General features: G+C 49.7%; 3 protein-coding genes across 13 annotated transcripts in view; 1 reads left to right on the top strand and 2 right to left on the bottom strand.

The window, feature by feature from the left end:
* Positions 1-237: 237 nt before the first annotated feature.
* LOC121589468 (protein FAM160B1-like) lies at positions 238-3,878 on the bottom strand. Its single transcript, XM_041908412.1, has 6 exons — positions 3,554-3,878; positions 2,448-3,317; positions 1,926-2,379; positions 1,728-1,852; positions 1,458-1,663; positions 238-1,372 (listed from the first exon to the last, which is right to left on the bottom strand). Exons 1-6 carry the CDS (start codon positions 3,632-3,634, stop codon positions 535-537), a joined length of 2,574 nt encoding a protein of 857 aa, XP_041764346.1. The 5' UTR covers positions 3,635-3,878; the 3' UTR covers positions 238-534.
* A 267-nt stretch (positions 3,879-4,145) lies between these two features.
* On the top strand, positions 4,146-5,096 carry LOC121589469 (protein KRTCAP2 homolog). Its single transcript, XM_041908413.1, has 4 exons — positions 4,146-4,257; positions 4,343-4,497; positions 4,570-4,700; positions 4,777-5,096. Exons 1-4 carry the CDS (start codon positions 4,254-4,256, stop codon positions 4,883-4,885), a joined length of 399 nt encoding a protein of 132 aa, XP_041764347.1. The 5' UTR covers positions 4,146-4,253; the 3' UTR covers positions 4,886-5,096.
* Positions 5,097-7,753: 2,657 nt separating this feature from the next.
* The window catches only part of LOC121601615, a 143,039-nt gene continuing 133,072 nt past the window's right edge, over positions 7,754-17,720 (bottom strand). For all 11 annotated transcript variants that reach the window (XM_041930482.1, XM_041930449.1, XM_041930470.1 and 8 more), the window contains 4 exons: positions 17,015-17,159; positions 16,785-16,934; positions 12,701-12,878; positions 7,754-12,624 (listed from right to left, as the gene is read on the bottom strand). In XM_041930482.1, the coding sequence (XP_041786416.1) occupies positions 9,131-12,624; positions 12,701-12,878; positions 16,785-16,934; positions 17,015-17,159 (3,967 nt within the window). In that variant the 3' untranslated portion in view covers positions 7,754-9,130. The remainder of the gene's footprint in view (positions 12,625-12,700; positions 12,879-16,784; positions 16,935-17,014; positions 17,160-17,720) is intronic.

Here is a 17,720-nt window from a genome sequence, read left to right as displayed (position 1 = left end):
GGCGACGACGCTCCGGTTTGGGGCAGATGGGCCTGCATGTTCCGGTTCCCGACGCTATTTTTTTTTAAACAAAATATTAAATTAAATTTATGACTGTCTGTGTTAAAATTGAGCTTTAATCGGGGGAAGATAAAATATAACGCAACAAACGGATAAAACACTGGTATCGTAAGGCCCGTGCAACTGAGAGATAATTTCGAATATTACCTTATTCGCAATAAAATACATTGCAACAAGTTTCATCTTATCGAGCGATTTACCCAAATTGGTTTGCACTGCGCCTTGCTGTTTTTTTTTTTTTGCTTTTTCTCGCTGGTTTGGCAAAGACTAGAGTGTAAAATACAATTAAATTACTGCGAAAACCTATAACCAACGGGCACTGGAGAGAAGCCAATCGGGAATCGGCTACGAACGGTATTTGCGCTACTTAAGATAAAATGTGCGTCGTCCAAGAAGAAGGGACCCCGGGGAGGAAGGAATCAAGCACTCGGGTGCTACCGAACCAATCCACAACGACACCGACCGCCCGTCCTACTACTCCTTCGCATGGTGATACTTGACGAACGCGATCGCTGCCAGCTCCTTGCAGAACTCCTCCAGCACCACGATCGACTCGAACAGTGGGTCGTTGATTTCGTCCTCCTCTTCCTCGACCGCCGTCCCCGCTGCCGCTGACTCACCGACGCATCCCGCATCACCCGCCTCCCCGCAGTCTTTGTGGTAGAGGGGCGGATTGGACAGCAGCCGGCGGCCCGTATCCTTGATCTTCTCCTGAAACCCGTCCACGCGCGGTATCTCCGACAGCAGCTGGCGGGCAAGAAACTGCATCACCGACCAGAGGGTGGTAGCGCCGGCCGCGACCGGTATCTCCGGGTTGAGCAGTATCTCGTGCAAATACGGGTGCGGGAAGAGCGCCAGCTTGGACAGGATCGCAATGACGGCCAGGTTCAGCTCGTACGGCTGGGTGTTCATCTGTTTGACGTGCGAGAAGAGGAGCTTCAGCAGCGGGCCCTCGTAGAAGCTCTCCTCTGAGATGCCACTGTCGCCGCAGGTCTGCAGATCGATGGCGTTCGTCTGGCTGCCGTCGGTGGTGTACTTGGGGTTTCGTTGCTTTTTCGGCTGCTTCATCGGGGCCAGCGGAACGACCGTCATTAGCCCGACGGCGCCGCTAGTGGACAGTGGCGGTTCGACGCTCGTCCCGGCAAGCGGCGACGAATCGCCACTGTCCGGCCAGATTGCCTCGACCGGCCAGCTGAACCCGTGCGTTTTCTTTATCCACGTCTGGTAGTGGCGATTGGCGTCCTGCATGTACTCCTCGTAGCAGATGCCGCCCGCATCGCTGACGATCTGTCTTGGCAGCAGCAACAGGAAGCTGCAGGGGGTTGCAGGGGAGAGAAAGCAATCCATTAGAAGGGAAATTGAAAGTCTGTCTTTTGCTTTGTTTTGCAACAACGTACTGATTGATGACGCGCAAAATATTGCTTGGGGCAAGGGTGCGGGACTTGATCGGATCGTCCGCGCTGCCACGCCGTCGCTCGCGATTATCCTCCTCGTCCGACCACGACTGGATGGTGTGCGCTGTGCCATCGTAGTAGCCTCTGGTGTTGATGTAGAAGAACAGCATGCCGTGCAGAATCTTTTCGTGTGGATTGTCCAGCAGCGACTGTTGGGAGAAGAATGTCTTTCACTCCGTGTCCGTTTGTTACCTTCCGCGTACCAACACTCACCTCTACGAACTGCAGTGTCGGCAGGAGAATGTCCGTATTTTCGTGCGCATTCTCTATTAAAATCGTAAGCAGACAGTTGTTAATGTCCATCAGTTCATCCTCACCGATGAGCCAGTTTGCAATTTCTGGGAAGAGAACAAACTTAACCATCAATATCATACTCCTCTACCACTGTAAGACCCCAGCTGCTCTACCTACCATCCAGCAGTGCTTTCGATTGTGTCTTTTTGATAATTTTGGCCGTCAGCACCAGCATAAAGGGCGCATAGCAGCCGACCAGCGCCGGTTCGATGTAGCTGATCAGCATTTCGTCGCGTACGCGCGGTCCCAGCTCAGGCACCAGCAGTGCGCTCTCCTTCAGCAAGCAATCACAATAGTCCAGCCAGCAGAGAAAGGCCGTCAGCTGGTAGCGGCCGATGTAGTGCGGCTGCTCGGGATCCCGCGGGAACAGCCCCCAGGTTACGTTGGCATCTTCGATATCACCGGTGTCCATATCTTCCGGAATTTGCTGACAGTTCGACGCAAGCCGGCCGGCCATCATCGTTGCGAACCGGCTGATCGTGTTCCGGATCGCCTTGCACGAGGGCTGCAGTGTTGGCAGCGAGGCCAGTATTAGCACGCCTTCGCACGCTCGCACCACTATGGTGCTATCCTGAGGGTGACAGGAAGTAGGTAAAGATTTAGTTTGGTTAGAAGCGTAAAACCGCACTCGCCACTTACCGCACTATCCAGATAGCTAACTATCGCATCGAACAGACTAAAGTGATCCTCGTCATCACAATCACAGCTTTCGGATTCTTCTCCACCGTTTCCACCATCGACCGGTGGCAGATGCTGGGCGCTTTCCTCCCTTCCCGCCGACGGCCCTTCGCTCGCCTCCTCCGCCACCAGCGAGATGCGCCGCGAGTCGTACTCAATTTTTGTGCTCACAAACAGCGGATTGTTTACCGGTGCCTTGTTCACGCCCAGCCCCTTCCAGTTGGCCAGCATCTGTGCGGAATGGTGGTGAGACTTGAGGAACAGGTTGACCAGTACCGAGTCCTTGCGCACGAGCCCGGCCACCGTTTCGAGGAACAGTATTTCCTCGCGCTCGTACGGCGAGGCGTACGTGCCGCTGCAAATGTCCACCAGCCGCTGGACGGGCTGGAATATGCTGGCATGCCCGAGCGGTGGACACTTGAGGCAGGACAGGAAGCGTCGCACCCAGTTCAGCACGATGTAGCGCGCACCGGGTGGCGTATCGTTTACCGCGAACTCGATCAACACATCCAGCGGCCGTGCGCTTAGCACGAAGTCCATACATTCGGCCTTTGGTGGTGGTGGTGGTGATTGGCTTGGTTGGCTTGGTTTCGCTGACACGCTTTCCACGCCGCTGCTCGATGAAGCGTCGGTGGCGGTGTCCGCTTTCGTGGGAACCTCCAGCCGCTGCTGCTCTTCGCGTATCAGTATCTGCAGCATCTGGTCCAGGTGCGATGGAATGTTGGTATCGTTGATGTGTATCTTTGGTACGGTTTTATCGGCGACGTAAAAGTTCTTCACCAGCCGGTAGTGATAGTCAAAGTCCTGCAGGGCTGTGGGGGGTGGTGCGAGCTAGTGGGCAAGCAAAGAAGCAATTAGAAAGAGTAAGCTGGTGGACAAGGAAAAGCAAATTCTGATAAATTATGTAATTTGAGCGCGAAATTACTCCATTCCACGTGGAGTCAGCGCCATTGGCCGGATAGAACACGGCTGAAAGGTGTTCATTTCAAAGCAAACGCATACACCCGATAAAACCATCTGTACAAGAACAGTGCATTGCAATCAAGGTTCGCTTATCGGGCACTTACCACGTCGGCTGCGGTTTGCAAAACTTCCGACAGTTTTCCAAACATTTTATCGATTTCGGTCAACTTTCGGCAGAGAAACATCAACTTGCGTACGACGGTTGGGCTCGGCGTGCTTTGTTCACGTAGCAATCGCACCGATTATTGTGAGCACATGCTTTGGACCGTACGTGGGCACAAACCGCGCACGAAATGAATAGTTAAGTACGGCAATTACCACACCAAAACTTTGCAAATTGTACATTTACGTTTTTGCACCCGTTCTGTATTGATGTTTTTTCTCGTTGTTTTCGTGTGTTGCTTGTGTTGACAACTGAATGCACTTGGTTTGACATTTGCGATGCAAATCGATGAAGGGGTATCGAAATCGATGAACGCAAATGCAATGATAACAAAAAGAAATAATAATCCTGTTTGATTATTTCCTAAATTATAAAAATACAACATGCTTTTGCAAAAAATATGTATTTTACTTTTATTCTTCAGAAAAGAGCCGCCAATTTATGACGCGTTTAATTATGTTTTCCGCGGTTTAATCGAATGCGTGAAATAATCTCACTCGATTTTCTCCACATTTGACAGCGGGCGGTGTGTGCTGGTGTTGGTGTGTTCGTTTGTTGCCGTCAAAATCGATTCCACGTCAAGAAAGTGTTTACATTCTGTATTTTCTTTTTGCCGTAGCAAACGCCGGGCGCTTAATAAAATGGGTAAATATTTCAAAAGGAAATCATTTTCCACGACCGTGTCTAAGTTTGTTTTATCAACATCCTTTTCTCTGGGTTATCTTTGCAGCTGTATCGACCTCGGTTTCGCTAGTGCTGGCGTCGCTGTCGGCGGTGCTCATCTTTTCGGGCATGCAAATGTATCGGCCCCTGTTGGCTTCCTCCCAAATGGCCACAATCTTCGGTGGATATCTTGGCTCGTGGCTTTTTATCCTTTCCCTCACGGTAGGTAGTGAGCGTGTGGTGCAATACGACGGACGGAAGTAGCTAATTCTGATATGGATGTTTTTCTTGCAGGCGGTATCAAACCTGGAGGCGACAGTGCTTGGCTACGGATTCCAGGCCAAGTTCTTTCCGGAGGTTTCCTTCTGTCTGGGCATCGCGCTGTTCGCCTGTGGAATGGTGCATCGTGTCTGTGTGACCTCTTGGTAAGTGGACCACGTGGCATGTATATTATTGTACGATCCGGTTGGTTAGTAAATATTTGCTTCCACCTACTTCCAGCATATTGTTCTCCGTCGCCGCCCTGTACTACGTAAATAAAATCTCGCACAAGGTACACAACGTAGCGGTACAGGTGGATAGTTACGCCAGCAAGAAGAAGAAAAAGTGAAACTGTCCATTTGGAGTTTGTGGTGGTGGTGTCCATCATGCGAGGGCCGCAATGCAATTTTGGATTTTCATCACTTAGCTGTAAGAACTAACAAACATATTTCTACTTCTCTCTGCTATTCGTCAGGTCAGTACTCACAACGGCAAAAAAAAACTGATGAATAAATTACATTCTTAGACGCTTGCTCTTATGATGGCAAGTGGTTTAATTTCTCTTCTTCTTCTTTGGCGCAACAACCGCTGTCGGTCAAGGCCTGCCAGTACCCACTAGTAAAGTGAGCTTGGCTTTCAGTGACTTATTGTTACCATAGCAGGATAGTCATTTCTGCGTATGGGAGCACGGCCTATTCGGGACTTGAACCCATGATGGGCATGTTGTTAAAGTCGTACAAGTTGACGACTGTACCACCAGACCGGCTCGGTTTAATTTAATCATTCAAATTTTTACATCCGTTTTAACAAATGGAGCAATTGTCACAGTCGAGGACACAGATAATAAATATCTATGCACTTCTATGGCTATGTATGAGAATGGTTTGAAAGAAACGTTGAAGACAAAATTTGGGCAGTAAAAAGCAAAGTAAAACATTGTAACTCCTTCACTGCTTATGGCAAATGCATTTAAAACCCAAAACAGAAGCGGTGTGTCATTAACATGTAATCAATTTCGGATAATTCAATCGCCCTCAACAACACCTTCTAATGGATGTGTTGTGTTTTAAATATGTTAACTAATTTTATTAGTCAATTATCTAAATGGTTTTCTTTTTGTTTGCTTGCTCTGACACTATCCTTTCCCCAGTGTTTACATTTTGCCGATATTATTACGCCTCCGTTTTCTGCATTTTGGTCGATTCTGTGAGTTAGCATAGCCATTGAAACATGAGCAGTTGCTCTTACACCATTCCCCCTCCCGAGGTGTAAGGCCTTCCCAATTGTTAGTGGTGTAACAATTTTCTTCTAACAGCAGGTTGGGGGAAAAGAAAAATCATTATCATTATCATATTGTTACCATCAATTTGTCGCCATATTTCTGTGGGGTGTTTACTGCCATACTGCCGCAAAGGCGTTGTTTTCTTTCGTCTCTAATTCTTCTCCGTTTTGCATAATTAGTACAACCAGTTCGTATTACGGTTATTACCTTCGCGATGGTTGTTGCTACTAAAATGGAAGTATTGGGTAACGGCCCTGCAAACAGTGTATACACCCCGTACTACTGCTGCTGCTGATCAGTTGGAGTTGTTTATGATTTGCTATCAATTTGATACAGGTTTAGCTACTCTACTTTTATGTAAAAACAAATCAAATTAAAACGAAATTGTATGACGTTTTTTCATCGTAATTAAACAAATTTTAGTTTGCACCCTTATTGGTCGACCATGGAGCCATAGAACAAACCGAACTATGTGTGTGTGTTTGTGTTTGTGGAATGGCAACGGAAATTTACGTACATTATGCTCTTTCCTGCATCGTTCTCAACCATCACAAACTAATGGTTTAACAAAAAAAAACTTGTACATATTTACACTGTTACAACATTTGTGTTTGGTTAAAGGTTGACTAGCTGTTATGATAATTTAATAAACAAAAAAGAGAAGATAACAATTGTACGTAGGTAGGTTAAGTAAAACAAAAAGCTCGCGATGGAGCATTTTTCCTCGCACGGTTTTTTTGGTCGAAAATTCATACAAACTGCTCAAACAGCACCACATGACACGATCGTTTGCGGGAAGGAGTTTTCGTAGTTTGGGATTAAGGGTGAGTGTGACGACGCCAGAAACGCACAGCGGTTTAATCAATCGTTCCTCATCGAGGGAGGGTTTTTGGGCAACACAGTGTAAGTGCGTTAAGATCGTTAAGAGCCGTTTGCAGACCGTTTAGCAAACACGACCGTTTGTCAATTATTCTATCATTTGTTCTTTCTACTTTCGCCCTCTTACTGTGATTTGCATACATGCTGCTTTTTTACATTCGCTCTCCTTTATCTCTTTTCTCACATCCACACTATTCGTATCGCTTAGACCGCATTTGTGAATTTTAGGGGGCTTTTTTGTGTCGCTTTTGGTGTACAATATTCACGCCAGTCTCTTGTCAGTCAAACAACACAACAACAACAACATAGAACAATCCCATTTTAATCGTGAAAATGATAGGACTGATCAAACAAAAATAGCGGATTAAACAAGATAGAAAAAAAAATCAACAATTCTCTTTGTTTTTGGTTCACCAATTAATAAAACTCAACATTGCCATATCAACATTGGTCGGGTCAGGTCGATCCGATAGGGCTGACCAAACAAATGCAACCGCGCGCGCGCACACACACACACATACACCCACTCACACACCCACAAATCCGATGAATCGATCGGAGGCGTGATTGCCTTTCAATATGCACTCATGTACCGGTAGAAGAATACTTTTTTAAAAACATTCAATTCATAACACCTCTTCTTCCCTTTGCATTTTTGCTCCGTGCAATAATTGTCCCAGGACCTTCTCACCCATCGCGTTATTGTAATCCGCTGCAGTTTTGTGCATTCTGCTCCGAAGCGATCGGTTGCGGGGGAGAGGGCGAGGCCTTTAAGAGATTGGAGTTTTATTGTACATCACACAATAGCGCCACCGCTTCCACCCAATTGAAGCAAACCCATTTTAATCTCTCCTTTTATTCTTCTTTGCACAATTGAGCACAATGAAAGCATTTTGTGTGTTTGTATGTGTCCTTGCATGGGACCGATTTCATCCCATTTTAAATTTCAATCGAATTAATCGACCTGTATGCATTTATATGTATATGTGTTGAGCGGTTCTTCTTTTAGTGAGCTTAAATGCACTTCTCAATGCACCGCGTTCGACGTTTTGTATGTGTGTGTGATGCTATGCTGTTATCTATAATTATGCTAACATTCACTCCCAATATCGCTTACATAGAAGCATCATTCAAATCCATCGGTTTTTGTTTCATCCCCCACACTTAACACTGCCCTCGTTCTCATCCTTTCCCGCCGCTAAACAACAACAAAGTTCAAATTGCTATTAATGTACGCACAGCAACAAAAAACGTTACATCTTCGATGGCCACATTCACACACCACACTCATACCTATGTACAACATCGCGCTAATATCGTTTCCTATTATTGTTATTATTACTACTGTTATTGTTATTAATGTTATAATTAGGTTTAGTACTGCAGCACGTTGCACAGGCTTTCTGGCTTGTTTCCCACCGTTGATATTGGCCTAAAACATACAGAACACATGTTTTTTTTTGTATTATTATCATATGATTGCAAACGTTTCCCACAGTGTCTACGAACAGCCAGCCACCGTTTGCTTGCTGGTAGAGTATTTTTGAATTTTGTTCTATTTTTTCTCTCTCTCTCGAACGGGCTCGAAGGCGCCATCAGCGAGGGAACTAATCGGGTAGAATCAATTGCAGCTAATTAATTTGTAACCTTGCTCACGAAACACTAAACCGAAAACATTACCAAACTATCTAAGAAAAAAAAGAAACCCGCTCATGAAATAAATGGAACTAATGCTGCACCAACTGTGAGCGGAACCGGTTTAAAAGAGTGTATTGGAAGCTTTGTATCGCTACAGTTCCAGCAACAGGATGTGGCCGGGGTAAGTGCCTCCTTATATGCCGCTTCAACGAAATAAGTTACTTGGTTTTGTGGTCCTTAATATTATTGTAAGCTTACAGCAGATACACTCATCTTCGCACTTGGTTCTGTTCAGTATTAGATCGCACCGCCTGTTGGAGTGCGCCTGAGCATTTGCTAGTTCTCTAGCGAGTGTCTCCACTCGATAGCAATGATTAGCATGTGTTGCAGAGATATGCTGGGTTTCTTCCAAATACATGCAGGTTTTAACACACGCTTAGAGAAAAGGTGGAAGTGAAAGCGAAACAGCAAGGCAACTGAAGTATCGCCCTTGTTTCATTCTCACTTTCACTTGATCACTTAACGCCTCGCGTCCGCGATATGGATGATCGATATGGATCGAACTGGTTCACATACAGACACAACTCCCCCGAACCAGTGTGATATGGTGAGATGTTTGCTTGCTGGAATGGGTATCTCTAACGTAATGCAGCTGCCCTAGCAGTGTGCATGGCCTTAACCACTATATTAACAACCTTCGTTTTTTTCCTCCCCTAAAAGACACCCTAGTTAGTTTCTCTCCCCTGCTACAGTCCCTTCCTCATCCTGCTGCTGCTGCTGCTGCTGCTGCTGCTGCTAGGGAGAAAATACACGCAAACTTCGCAGCAGCGTCGCGAGCACATTCGCTAAGCACTCCGCATTGAGGGCGAGCTGACCTGCCCCGCCCGGACCCACGCGCACGCAGGCCAGCTCCCGGAAGCTGGACGCCACGTCGTGTATCTTCAGCACGATGTTGCGCGTCTGCAGCGGTGCCGACGTAGTGCGCGTCAGGTCCTGCGCCAGCTCGGTGATGCGCCGCAGCGCCGACAGGCAGGCGGTCAGATGCTCGGGCAGGTGGGTCAGGTTCGCGTCGGACATCGATACGACCAGATGCTTCGAGGCGGTCACCAGATGCAGCGCCTGGTCGGTCAGCTCGTCGCGGGCCTGCTGGAAGCGGTCCTCGTCGATGGCGCTGCCACCGCCCGCCGTTTGGGCGGCGGAGCAGGCCGCCGCCACCTGGTCCAACTTGACCAGCAGGCCCGCCATCGCCACGTCCGTCTTGGCCATCAGCGTGTCGACGTTCAGCACGTGCCCGTTCCTGTTCGACAGGATCGGACTGCCCGGGTTGCTGAAGGTGATGCCGACCAGCGCCGGCGACGCGCCGCTGGTCGGCAGGGACGTTTTGCGGGACAGCTGGGGCGAGCAGAGCAGCGTCAGCTGGGCCCTACTGTCCGGCGGCGGGTTCTTCAGACAGACCGGCGGGCAGTCGCTGTGCGAGCGCTGATGGCCGGCGGCTGGGTTCGCCGGTGCGGGCAGGCTCTTCCCCTTGTCCGGCTGGGCGTCGTCCGCTGCGTGGTGATTGAACGCCCGCTCGATCTCCCTGTAACAGTTCGGATTGCGGTGAAGATGGGGCGACCCGATGCCGGCCGTCCGGACGGGGGAGGAGTTGGCGGACAGGGACACTACACCCGCCGGATGGTGCAGATGGTGCTGCAGGTGATGGTGCGGCAGCGGCGGCACCGGGGGTGACGACTGGTGGTGATGGTGAAACTGGTGCACATGGTTCAAGGTGTTGGTGGTGTTGGTGGTGGTGGCGTGCGGACTGTTCTTCAGTATCGGGACCGGGCTGCGCAGGATGCAGGGCTTGATGGGTACCGGAGGTAGGGGCGGTTTCTTCGGTGGCAACGTGGCCAGCAGTGGCACCGCCGGTGGTGGTGACTGCTCGAAGCGGGGCGGTAGCGAGGGAGGATCGGCTGGACCGAGTTCGTAGTAGTTGCCGTTCGTTCGCCCCGCCCCATACTGCCCCCCGGTGGTGGTGGTGGTGGATGGAGGCGAGCGGGCAGGCGAACCGAGCCGCAGCTGCAGCTCCGCACTCTTGGGTGGTCGCTGTGGGGGACTCGGCTGGTTGGTGGAGGTGGTCGTGTGCGGACAGGGTTTCGGTGGAAGGGCCAGCGGGGGGACGGTGTCGGTGGCAGCAGCGCGCTGCTGCTCTTGTTCCGCGTCGCCGTTCTGTTTGTCCTTCGATTTGGACTTGGCGCAGCACGAGAACGGACCTTTCCGATCGACGGTAGGATACTCGATGACATGGCCATTCGATGCACCATTACTACCACCACCACCGACATCACCATTCATCATACCCTTGGGGCCATGGGTACCGTTTGCCGTTTTGGGTTCGTTCGCCGCGCCGGAAGCGGCCACCGCTGCCGCACTGTTGCTGTAAAGATCGTACTCCGCCGTCTCGGTGGTGGTAGTGTTGGTGGGGCCCTCCGTCGGTGGGTAGTACACCTCGAACCGGGTCGGATCGTACGCATACTTTGCGAGCAGCGCACTCGCGATCGCACCGTTCGCGACGGTCGAAGGAATCGACGGGCCGCCGTTGGTGGAGCCGGTGCGCGGTCGCGGCACCGGCTGGTGGTCCGCCTCATAGTTGAGGTTCTTCAGCGTGTTAATGTTATTGTTCGCGCTGACCGCGGCATTCGGCTTGGGAGGGGTGGTATGGTTGGGCCGCCGGCCGACCGGGGAATGGTGGGTCGGGTCGGATGGCGGGTGCAGGGGTCCCGGCTCGGTCCGATCGCTCAGCCCGGGCGGCGGTGGGATAATGTACGAAAGGATCTCCTCCGGCGTCAGCTCGACGGCCGGCGTAATCTTTTGGGTCGGGGGCTCTATCGTTACCTGCTTGAGAAACTCTTCCAAATCGCCGGTGGTGGCGGTGGAGGTGGCCGCTGCTGCGCTGCTGCTCGCTGGAGTGGTCCGGCCTGGAGGCGCCTTGTTTGCACCCGTGCCATCGTCAAACCCGGTCGGCGGCACGCTCAGCACGTTCAGATTGTCCAGCTCGTCGGGCGTCTGGGGTGGTGGGATCGAGCGAAGATCGATAATGTCCGGATCGGTTTCGATGATCGACTCATCGCCGAGCAGCTCGTACCCGTAAAGGTCGGCCAGCTTCTTCGCGGCCAGATCGGTACCGTCCGAGCCGAGTTCGCTGGCCGTGCTCGCCTCCTTCAGCTGTCGCAGATAGTCCTTCAGGCTCGTGTCCCGTCCCTCGTTGCCACTGTCCGGACTGTGCAGCCCGAAGCTGGTGCGGATGGTTTTGTTGCGCGCATTCGCGCCGCCGGCACTGTTTGTGGCCCCGTGCAGTGCCAATGGTAGCGTCTGCTGTGCGTTGTGCTGCATTGTGAGGCTGCTGGTGGAGCTTTGCGTCGTTTTATGGATGGGCGAGCTGTTCGGGGTGTACAGCGACTCGGAGTCACTTTCGCTCTGCGACAGATCGTTGCCGAGCGCCTGCAGATCGCTCAGTATCTGGCTCAGGCCAGACACTTTGCGCTGGGTTTTGGGTGTGTTCTGGGCCGACGAGCCGACCGGCCCTTCCAGCTTACCGTTCAGCTCGGCGAACGGGGCGGTGTAGATCGAGCTCAGACCCTTTGCGATCCCATCCAACCCCTGGTTGATGGTTTCCGTCAGCAGGGTCAGTGAGTCGCTGTGCTTCAGCACACCGGGACCGTCCTCGTTCGAGCTTTGCTTGCTGCTGTTGAGGCTTTCGCAGTCACTCTCGTCCACGTCGACCGAGGTTTCGCGCCAGAAGTTAAGCTTGCCGACCGGTTTCACGTCAAACTCGTGCCCATAGTCGCCGTGCTCGTTCAGGTAGCGTTCCGAGCTTTCGACCATCTTCTGCATCTCGGCGACGCGGCGCAGTACCTCCTCGTTGCGCGCTTCCGAGACGGCCATCGGGATGCCGCCGATCTTGCCGCCTGGAGCCACTGTCCCATCCTTGGACAGGCGCATGGTATCCTTGCCGTTCGCTTCGAAATCGTACTCCTGCAGGCTGGGCCGGGTGTTCTTGTTCGAGATGCGAGCGCTGTTCGCGTTGCGATCGCACTCATCCGACCGGCTGGACGAGCTGATCGAGCCGGTGGCACTGCGGAACCCGGTTGAATGGTAGGGCGGTGGCATCAGGAATGCTATGCTGTGCGTTGGCTTCTCCGTGGGCAGATAGCTCCAGCCATTGCTGACGACCGTGTGCTGCGACAGGTACGGGGGCGCAATGTCCTCGATCTGGGTGTCGCGCTCCTGCTCCAGCGGCAGTTCCTTTCCTGTGAATGTAGCCGGTGATATAGTTGTTAGAATGAGGTTTGAATTTTAGAGCACGCAAGAGGGCTTCACACTTACCGGCCATCAGTCGGTAGTAGCCCGCCAGCACTATCGCAAACTCAGACGCGTCGCGATCTTCCATCGCGAAGTGTATGACACGATCGGGACTTATAAACACGGTCACCGTGTTGGAGACGTCATCGTCGCGCGTGACCACCACACGGATTAGTTCCTCAAGATTGCAGATCGGTTGAGGCTGGGGATGAAGAAGTTAAGAGGAGTGAATTAGAATTGTTTAGATTGTGAATGTCCTAGCGGTAACAGGTTGTTTGGAAAGAACTGTTGCCTCAGACTATAGAATAACCGGTTGGCAGTCATTTTGCTTGCGTGTAACTCAACTCCATGCTGTTGTAGGTGTTGACCTTTGACCCGAGAGGGGCGAAATTTTGAACGACTTCAAAGAGTGTTCACCTTCTCGTACGTAAGTGGTGTTAGCATCAGTTTAGTCTTTCACTTGTTTCCCAGGTCTTCTGGCTCGATAAGAGACTCGCAGACCAACGTTTTCAATGCGCATGCCAGGATATGGGTTGATTTGAAGAAGGTGGTCTCAACCTTCAACTATCGAAATCTCCTTCCGCAGGAAGTAAACCTAATCCCGGCGTTAGATCATTCGTGGTGGCAAAAGTATTGGGAATTCTTCATCTACTTTCAAAGTCAATGTTAATACCTTTAGCAGTTTGACCGGTATTTTAAAATATGTTATTGAGTTATCTTTTTGTACATCCCGCTTTGAAAACTATGAAGTTATGGTAGGCATCATGTATGTATTCTGTCATCTTCTCCAAGATCCAGTATTTTTAATTCACTTTCCCATAACTCAGTAATAATTGAAGAATTGATGGATTTTAATTTCTAGTATACGAATACGAAGTTGAGGCGGCAAGATGGCGTGGAAGCATATTGCATGCATATTCACACACACACACACACACACACACACACACACACACACACACACACACACACACACACACACACACACACACACACACACACACACACACACACACACACACACACACACCTATAGCAGTCTTTTGATTGATGAGCCTTTGATGATAAGCCTTTGGAGACCCTTGTACCAGCCACAATAACTCTTAAAAAATAACTACAATATGAAACAGTGGCCAGTAATTATGAACAACCTTATGGCTTACATTCCATCATTTCTTTTGCCAAGTCTCGTTAACACAGAAGCACTATAACGATAGTAACTGAACCATGATCGAAGATCCATTAGACGACCATGTTTATCGTCTTCCGATAAGCTCATTACATCAAACTTATCCCACCAGTCTTATCGAAACACAGGTACACGTAACAAGACTTTTCCAGATAGTTTATCTTCCCCCAAATCTATGCAACCACTTCACACCGATGCATCCATCCTCATTAATAGCACGACAAGCAAACAAAGTTGTACAACCGCTGGCCATGCGGGAACGGTAGAAAAGAAGAAATAAAAAGAAAGATCATCCTCCTGAACAACCCCAAACTTTGCGCTCGCTGTACCCTCAAGAAAATGAGAAAATAAGGCCAAAACTTCAGGCAAAAGGAGAGAAAGCGAAGCTCAACGAGATAAATGAGGTGTCAGCCGTTGAAGCTAGCTTTACCGCTTAGCTGCTTTTAACGCAAATTATCCTGCCTCTGAAACAAACTCATCCAGAAACGGGCAAAGATTTTCCAAGAATCAATCATGCTCCACCCCTCTGCAGGTTTGTTTTTTTTTGTGGAGGTGAATTTTGTTGGAAACTTTTTCCGGGGGAGCGGTGTGGAAAAGTTTCGCTTCTGCGGAACGTTTATATCATTCTCCTTCCATACCCGGCAAGTTGCCAGAAACGGTCCCTGTGACTGAGATCCTTTCGGAAGTAGTTGAACTTGCAGCAATGAATATGAGTATGCATACAGGGAAATTCATCCATAAGCACAGAAACTCACACAGCTTGATATCTCGTCTGCCTATGGCCAAATTGATTCAATCCATTCACCGTAAAGCCTACCCCCTTCAAGGAACTGGGGAGATTCGTTCGTTTTGAGGAGGGGGGGGGGACATTTTTCGTCTGCCGAAGATATATTTTTCAGCAGGTGGTAGTGTATGTTCGCTCTCTCTCTCTCTCTATCTCTCTCTCTCTCTCTCTCTCTCTCTCTCTCGCTCTCTTGTTCTCTCCCTTTTCAACACTCAACCGCCAATCGGGGCACGATGGAAGCAACAGCATCCAGCCAAGCACAGGAACTCATTCTTTCGCTATAATCGGAAAACTTTTAAAACATCCGGTACACTGTAGAACTATTTTCCTGTGCGCGTACGTTTACGTTTCACTTCGAATCATAGTTAAGTGGGATGGCAGAGTAGAAAAAGAGAGAAAAAAGAGAGAAAGATAGAGACAGAGTATGGAACTTTCGGTCTTATCCCAAATGGTTCAACGTGCTAAAAGCAGTTGCGAAGTAATAAGGTTATGAAGGGAACTGCTTGGAAAGATTTGTTCACACCGCAACCTGAGGAGGGTGCGGAGGAGCTGGGGCACTAGAAGCAGTCTTTCGCAAATCTTTTCGCAGTATACGTATTCATTATGAATGGGAGTTGGTGTGCTGAGCAAAGTTTACTTTTTTCATCAAAAGCTTCCTGGCGTTCCGAGATTGGGCTGGAAGTGTTACTAATTCCTTTTTTGTTCTTCAATTGAGGCGATTTAAGCTCATGCCGTTCAGCACTGTGTACCTTCATATAGTTTTTTTTTGAGCTTTTGGGGTTCATTTCATGAATTTAATGAAGCAATTGAAAGTTTTCCTGTTTATATTGGACGCTTTAAGTTAAACTTAACACAATCACATTCTTTACATTCACTCACAACACTGTCAAAAGGGCAAAAAGTTGACAAATTAAAATGCAAAGATAGACGCTACTCTCGAAACTACAATAAAGTTTACAGAGCAAGCAGTAAAGTAGCAAGCAAAAACGATTTGTTAGAAGCTCATAATGGAAAATTGGATTCACGACGATGAATGGCGGTGAATTACTGGCCCTGAAAACCTGAATAGAGCAGAACGGGCTCCCTGATTAGCACCACCATCATCACGATCAATCGTAGATCGTCACCTCTCCCCGGAGTAATCTGTAATTACCATCCATTTCCAAGACTAATGCCTCGTCAAACAGCATTTTCTAAAAGCCAAACAAATCACGCTTCCGGTTCGAGGTGGTCTTCATCGTCACCGTCCTGATCAATCCTGCTGGAGTTACTGGGCCAGCAGGAGTTACTGGGTCGTGAAGACTGCTTGCGCTCTCCAGGAGCTCGCGGGAGGGAGAGAGAGAGAGAGTCAAAATTAAACAGCGGCCACCGTGAAAACGTGCGAGCGAAGAAAAAATGTGCGAATCTTTTTGGCGCACCGTTTTGCAAGTTGTAAGGTTGATCGTTATGCCGGTTACGTGGCGATACGGGGATACTACCGCTACACACACACACACGCGCGCGATCCATCACAGTACCAAGCGGTTGCGCTATTAGGGCGAAGGTGCGTGCGCGTGAGGATGGATAATAAATTCTCATTAAATATTTGCCCTAGATTTTCGTTAACAGATCTCACGGGCGGAGTGGTTGTTGCTTTCATTCCGTCCCGTCGTCCCATTCGGAGGCCCTACATTTCCGTCCTGTTAAATGGGTGGGGGGAGGGGCGACTGGTTTCTCGAACCGTCCCTTGAAAGTTTTCTTGGGAAATTGTTGACCAAGAGGTGAAAGGGACCCGAGGGATTGCAGAGAGGAGCAGCAAGCGTGAACCGTGATTTTCGGAAGATTGGTGCTTAATTACAGCTCGCGGGCAAATTAGCTGCCTCTCGAGGGTGTGTATGTGTGGGAAGCAACTTTGGTCTCGTTCCCCCCCCCCCCCCCCCCTCTTAGAAGTGGAAGTGTATTGGGCAAAAGTTTGAGGCAACAGTTTTCCGGTTCAGTAGCAGTACAGGATGTTGTTTCCTGCCCTTCTTTGTACATATGACAGTAGCTGCTTCCGTATGCTGAATGACTGCTTTTCATGGACGCCGCGCGCTCGCGGTTTAACCGTTTTAATCGAAAGAAAATAAAGTTTAAAGCATCCAGCCCAGTTTACTTACCACCGTGTTGCGTACGCCAGCAATTTGGCTCAACCCGAACCGGGGGCTAACGAGCAGGACCCGCTCGACACCGTCGCGCTGGTTCGTGCTGAAACACTTCGCACCGTAGCTCGGCAGGCCGGAGATGATGTCGAGATAGTGGATTTTAGCCTGCAACGAGAGGCGCAAACCGTACTTGGATGACTGCTGTGGAAATGGACCGGTGGGGGACCGGGGAAGCCAACACATACCTGCAGCTGGGTGAGCATTTTCGTAGACGAACCGGTCATCTGGGAGTTGAGCTTCAGGAAGTGACCGAGCAGCCGTCGCAGCTCCTTCCGTTTCATTCCTTCGATCAGCGAAGCAGGCACAAAGCGATCCAGTCCAAACTCTCGTCTAGTCGCGGTTCAGGGAGTAAAAGAGGGGAAGGGACAGCAGAGGATAGAAATTTGATTAATATTAATTACAAAAGTGCGAAAGAAAACGGCGGAATTCTGGCACGCCACGAAATTAAATCAAATGACCCCAAAATGTCAGCACACTGTATATGAGTGAAGCTCACGTTTGACCCATGGCTCCGTACAGCGGAGAGCAAAATAGGAGGATGAAAATAAGTCAGCGAAACTTTCCATGCGCACATTGTTTTACATGCTGCGAAGTAGCTTTCGGTTGTGAATAAATTCTTCGCCCGGGAAACTTGTACGTACGCCCTCCGACGCGTACTTGTCGCCGCGTGGTTGCGAACACGAAAGGAAAATCTCTACATTAAACACGAAAGAAAAACTCTCGCACCAGCGAAAACTTTTCCTTCGTAAGTATCTAAACCACACACACACACATACACACTCTCTGCTTGGTCCCTTGCATCTTGTCATCCCGGCCGCACGGAACTGCACTGCAATTGCACAAATATGTGTCACCTTGTAGGCAAGCAGGATGGAGGAGATGGCGGTTCGT

Source organism: Anopheles merus, chromosome 2R (genome assembly GCF_017562075.2).
Source record: "Anopheles merus strain MAF chromosome 2R, AmerM5.1, whole genome shotgun sequence".
Classification (NCBI taxonomy): domain Eukaryota; kingdom Metazoa; phylum Arthropoda; class Insecta; order Diptera; family Culicidae; genus Anopheles; species Anopheles merus.
This window is presented reverse-complemented; position numbering and strand designations above follow the sequence as displayed.

What these genes read in the sequence shown, in the direction of transcription:
- LOC121589469 (XM_041908413.1), top strand. An exon ending in TTTTTATCCTTTCCCTCACG is followed by an intron (nt 4,498 to 4,569) that starts GTAGGTAGTGAG and finishes TTTTTCTTGCAG; the next exon opens with GCGGTATCAAACCTGGAGGC. An exon ending in CGTGTCTGTGTGACCTCTTG is followed by an intron (nt 4,701 to 4,776) that starts GTAAGTGGACCA and finishes ACCTACTTCCAG; the next exon opens with CATATTGTTCTCCGTCGCCG.
- LOC121589468 (XM_041908412.1), bottom strand. Translation starts at nt 3,634, where the DNA reads ATGTTTCTCTGCCGAAAGTTGACCGAAATCGATAAAATGTTTGGAAAA. An exon ending in TGCAAACCGCAGCCGACGTG is followed by an intron (nt 3,318 to 3,553) that starts GTAAGTGCCCGA and finishes CTTGCCCACTAG; the next exon opens with CTCGCACCACCCCCCACAGC. An exon ending in ATTTTGCGCGTCATCAATCA is followed by an intron (nt 1,373 to 1,457) that starts GTACGTTGTTGC and finishes AACCCCCTGCAG; the next exon opens with CTTCCTGTTGCTGCTGCCAA.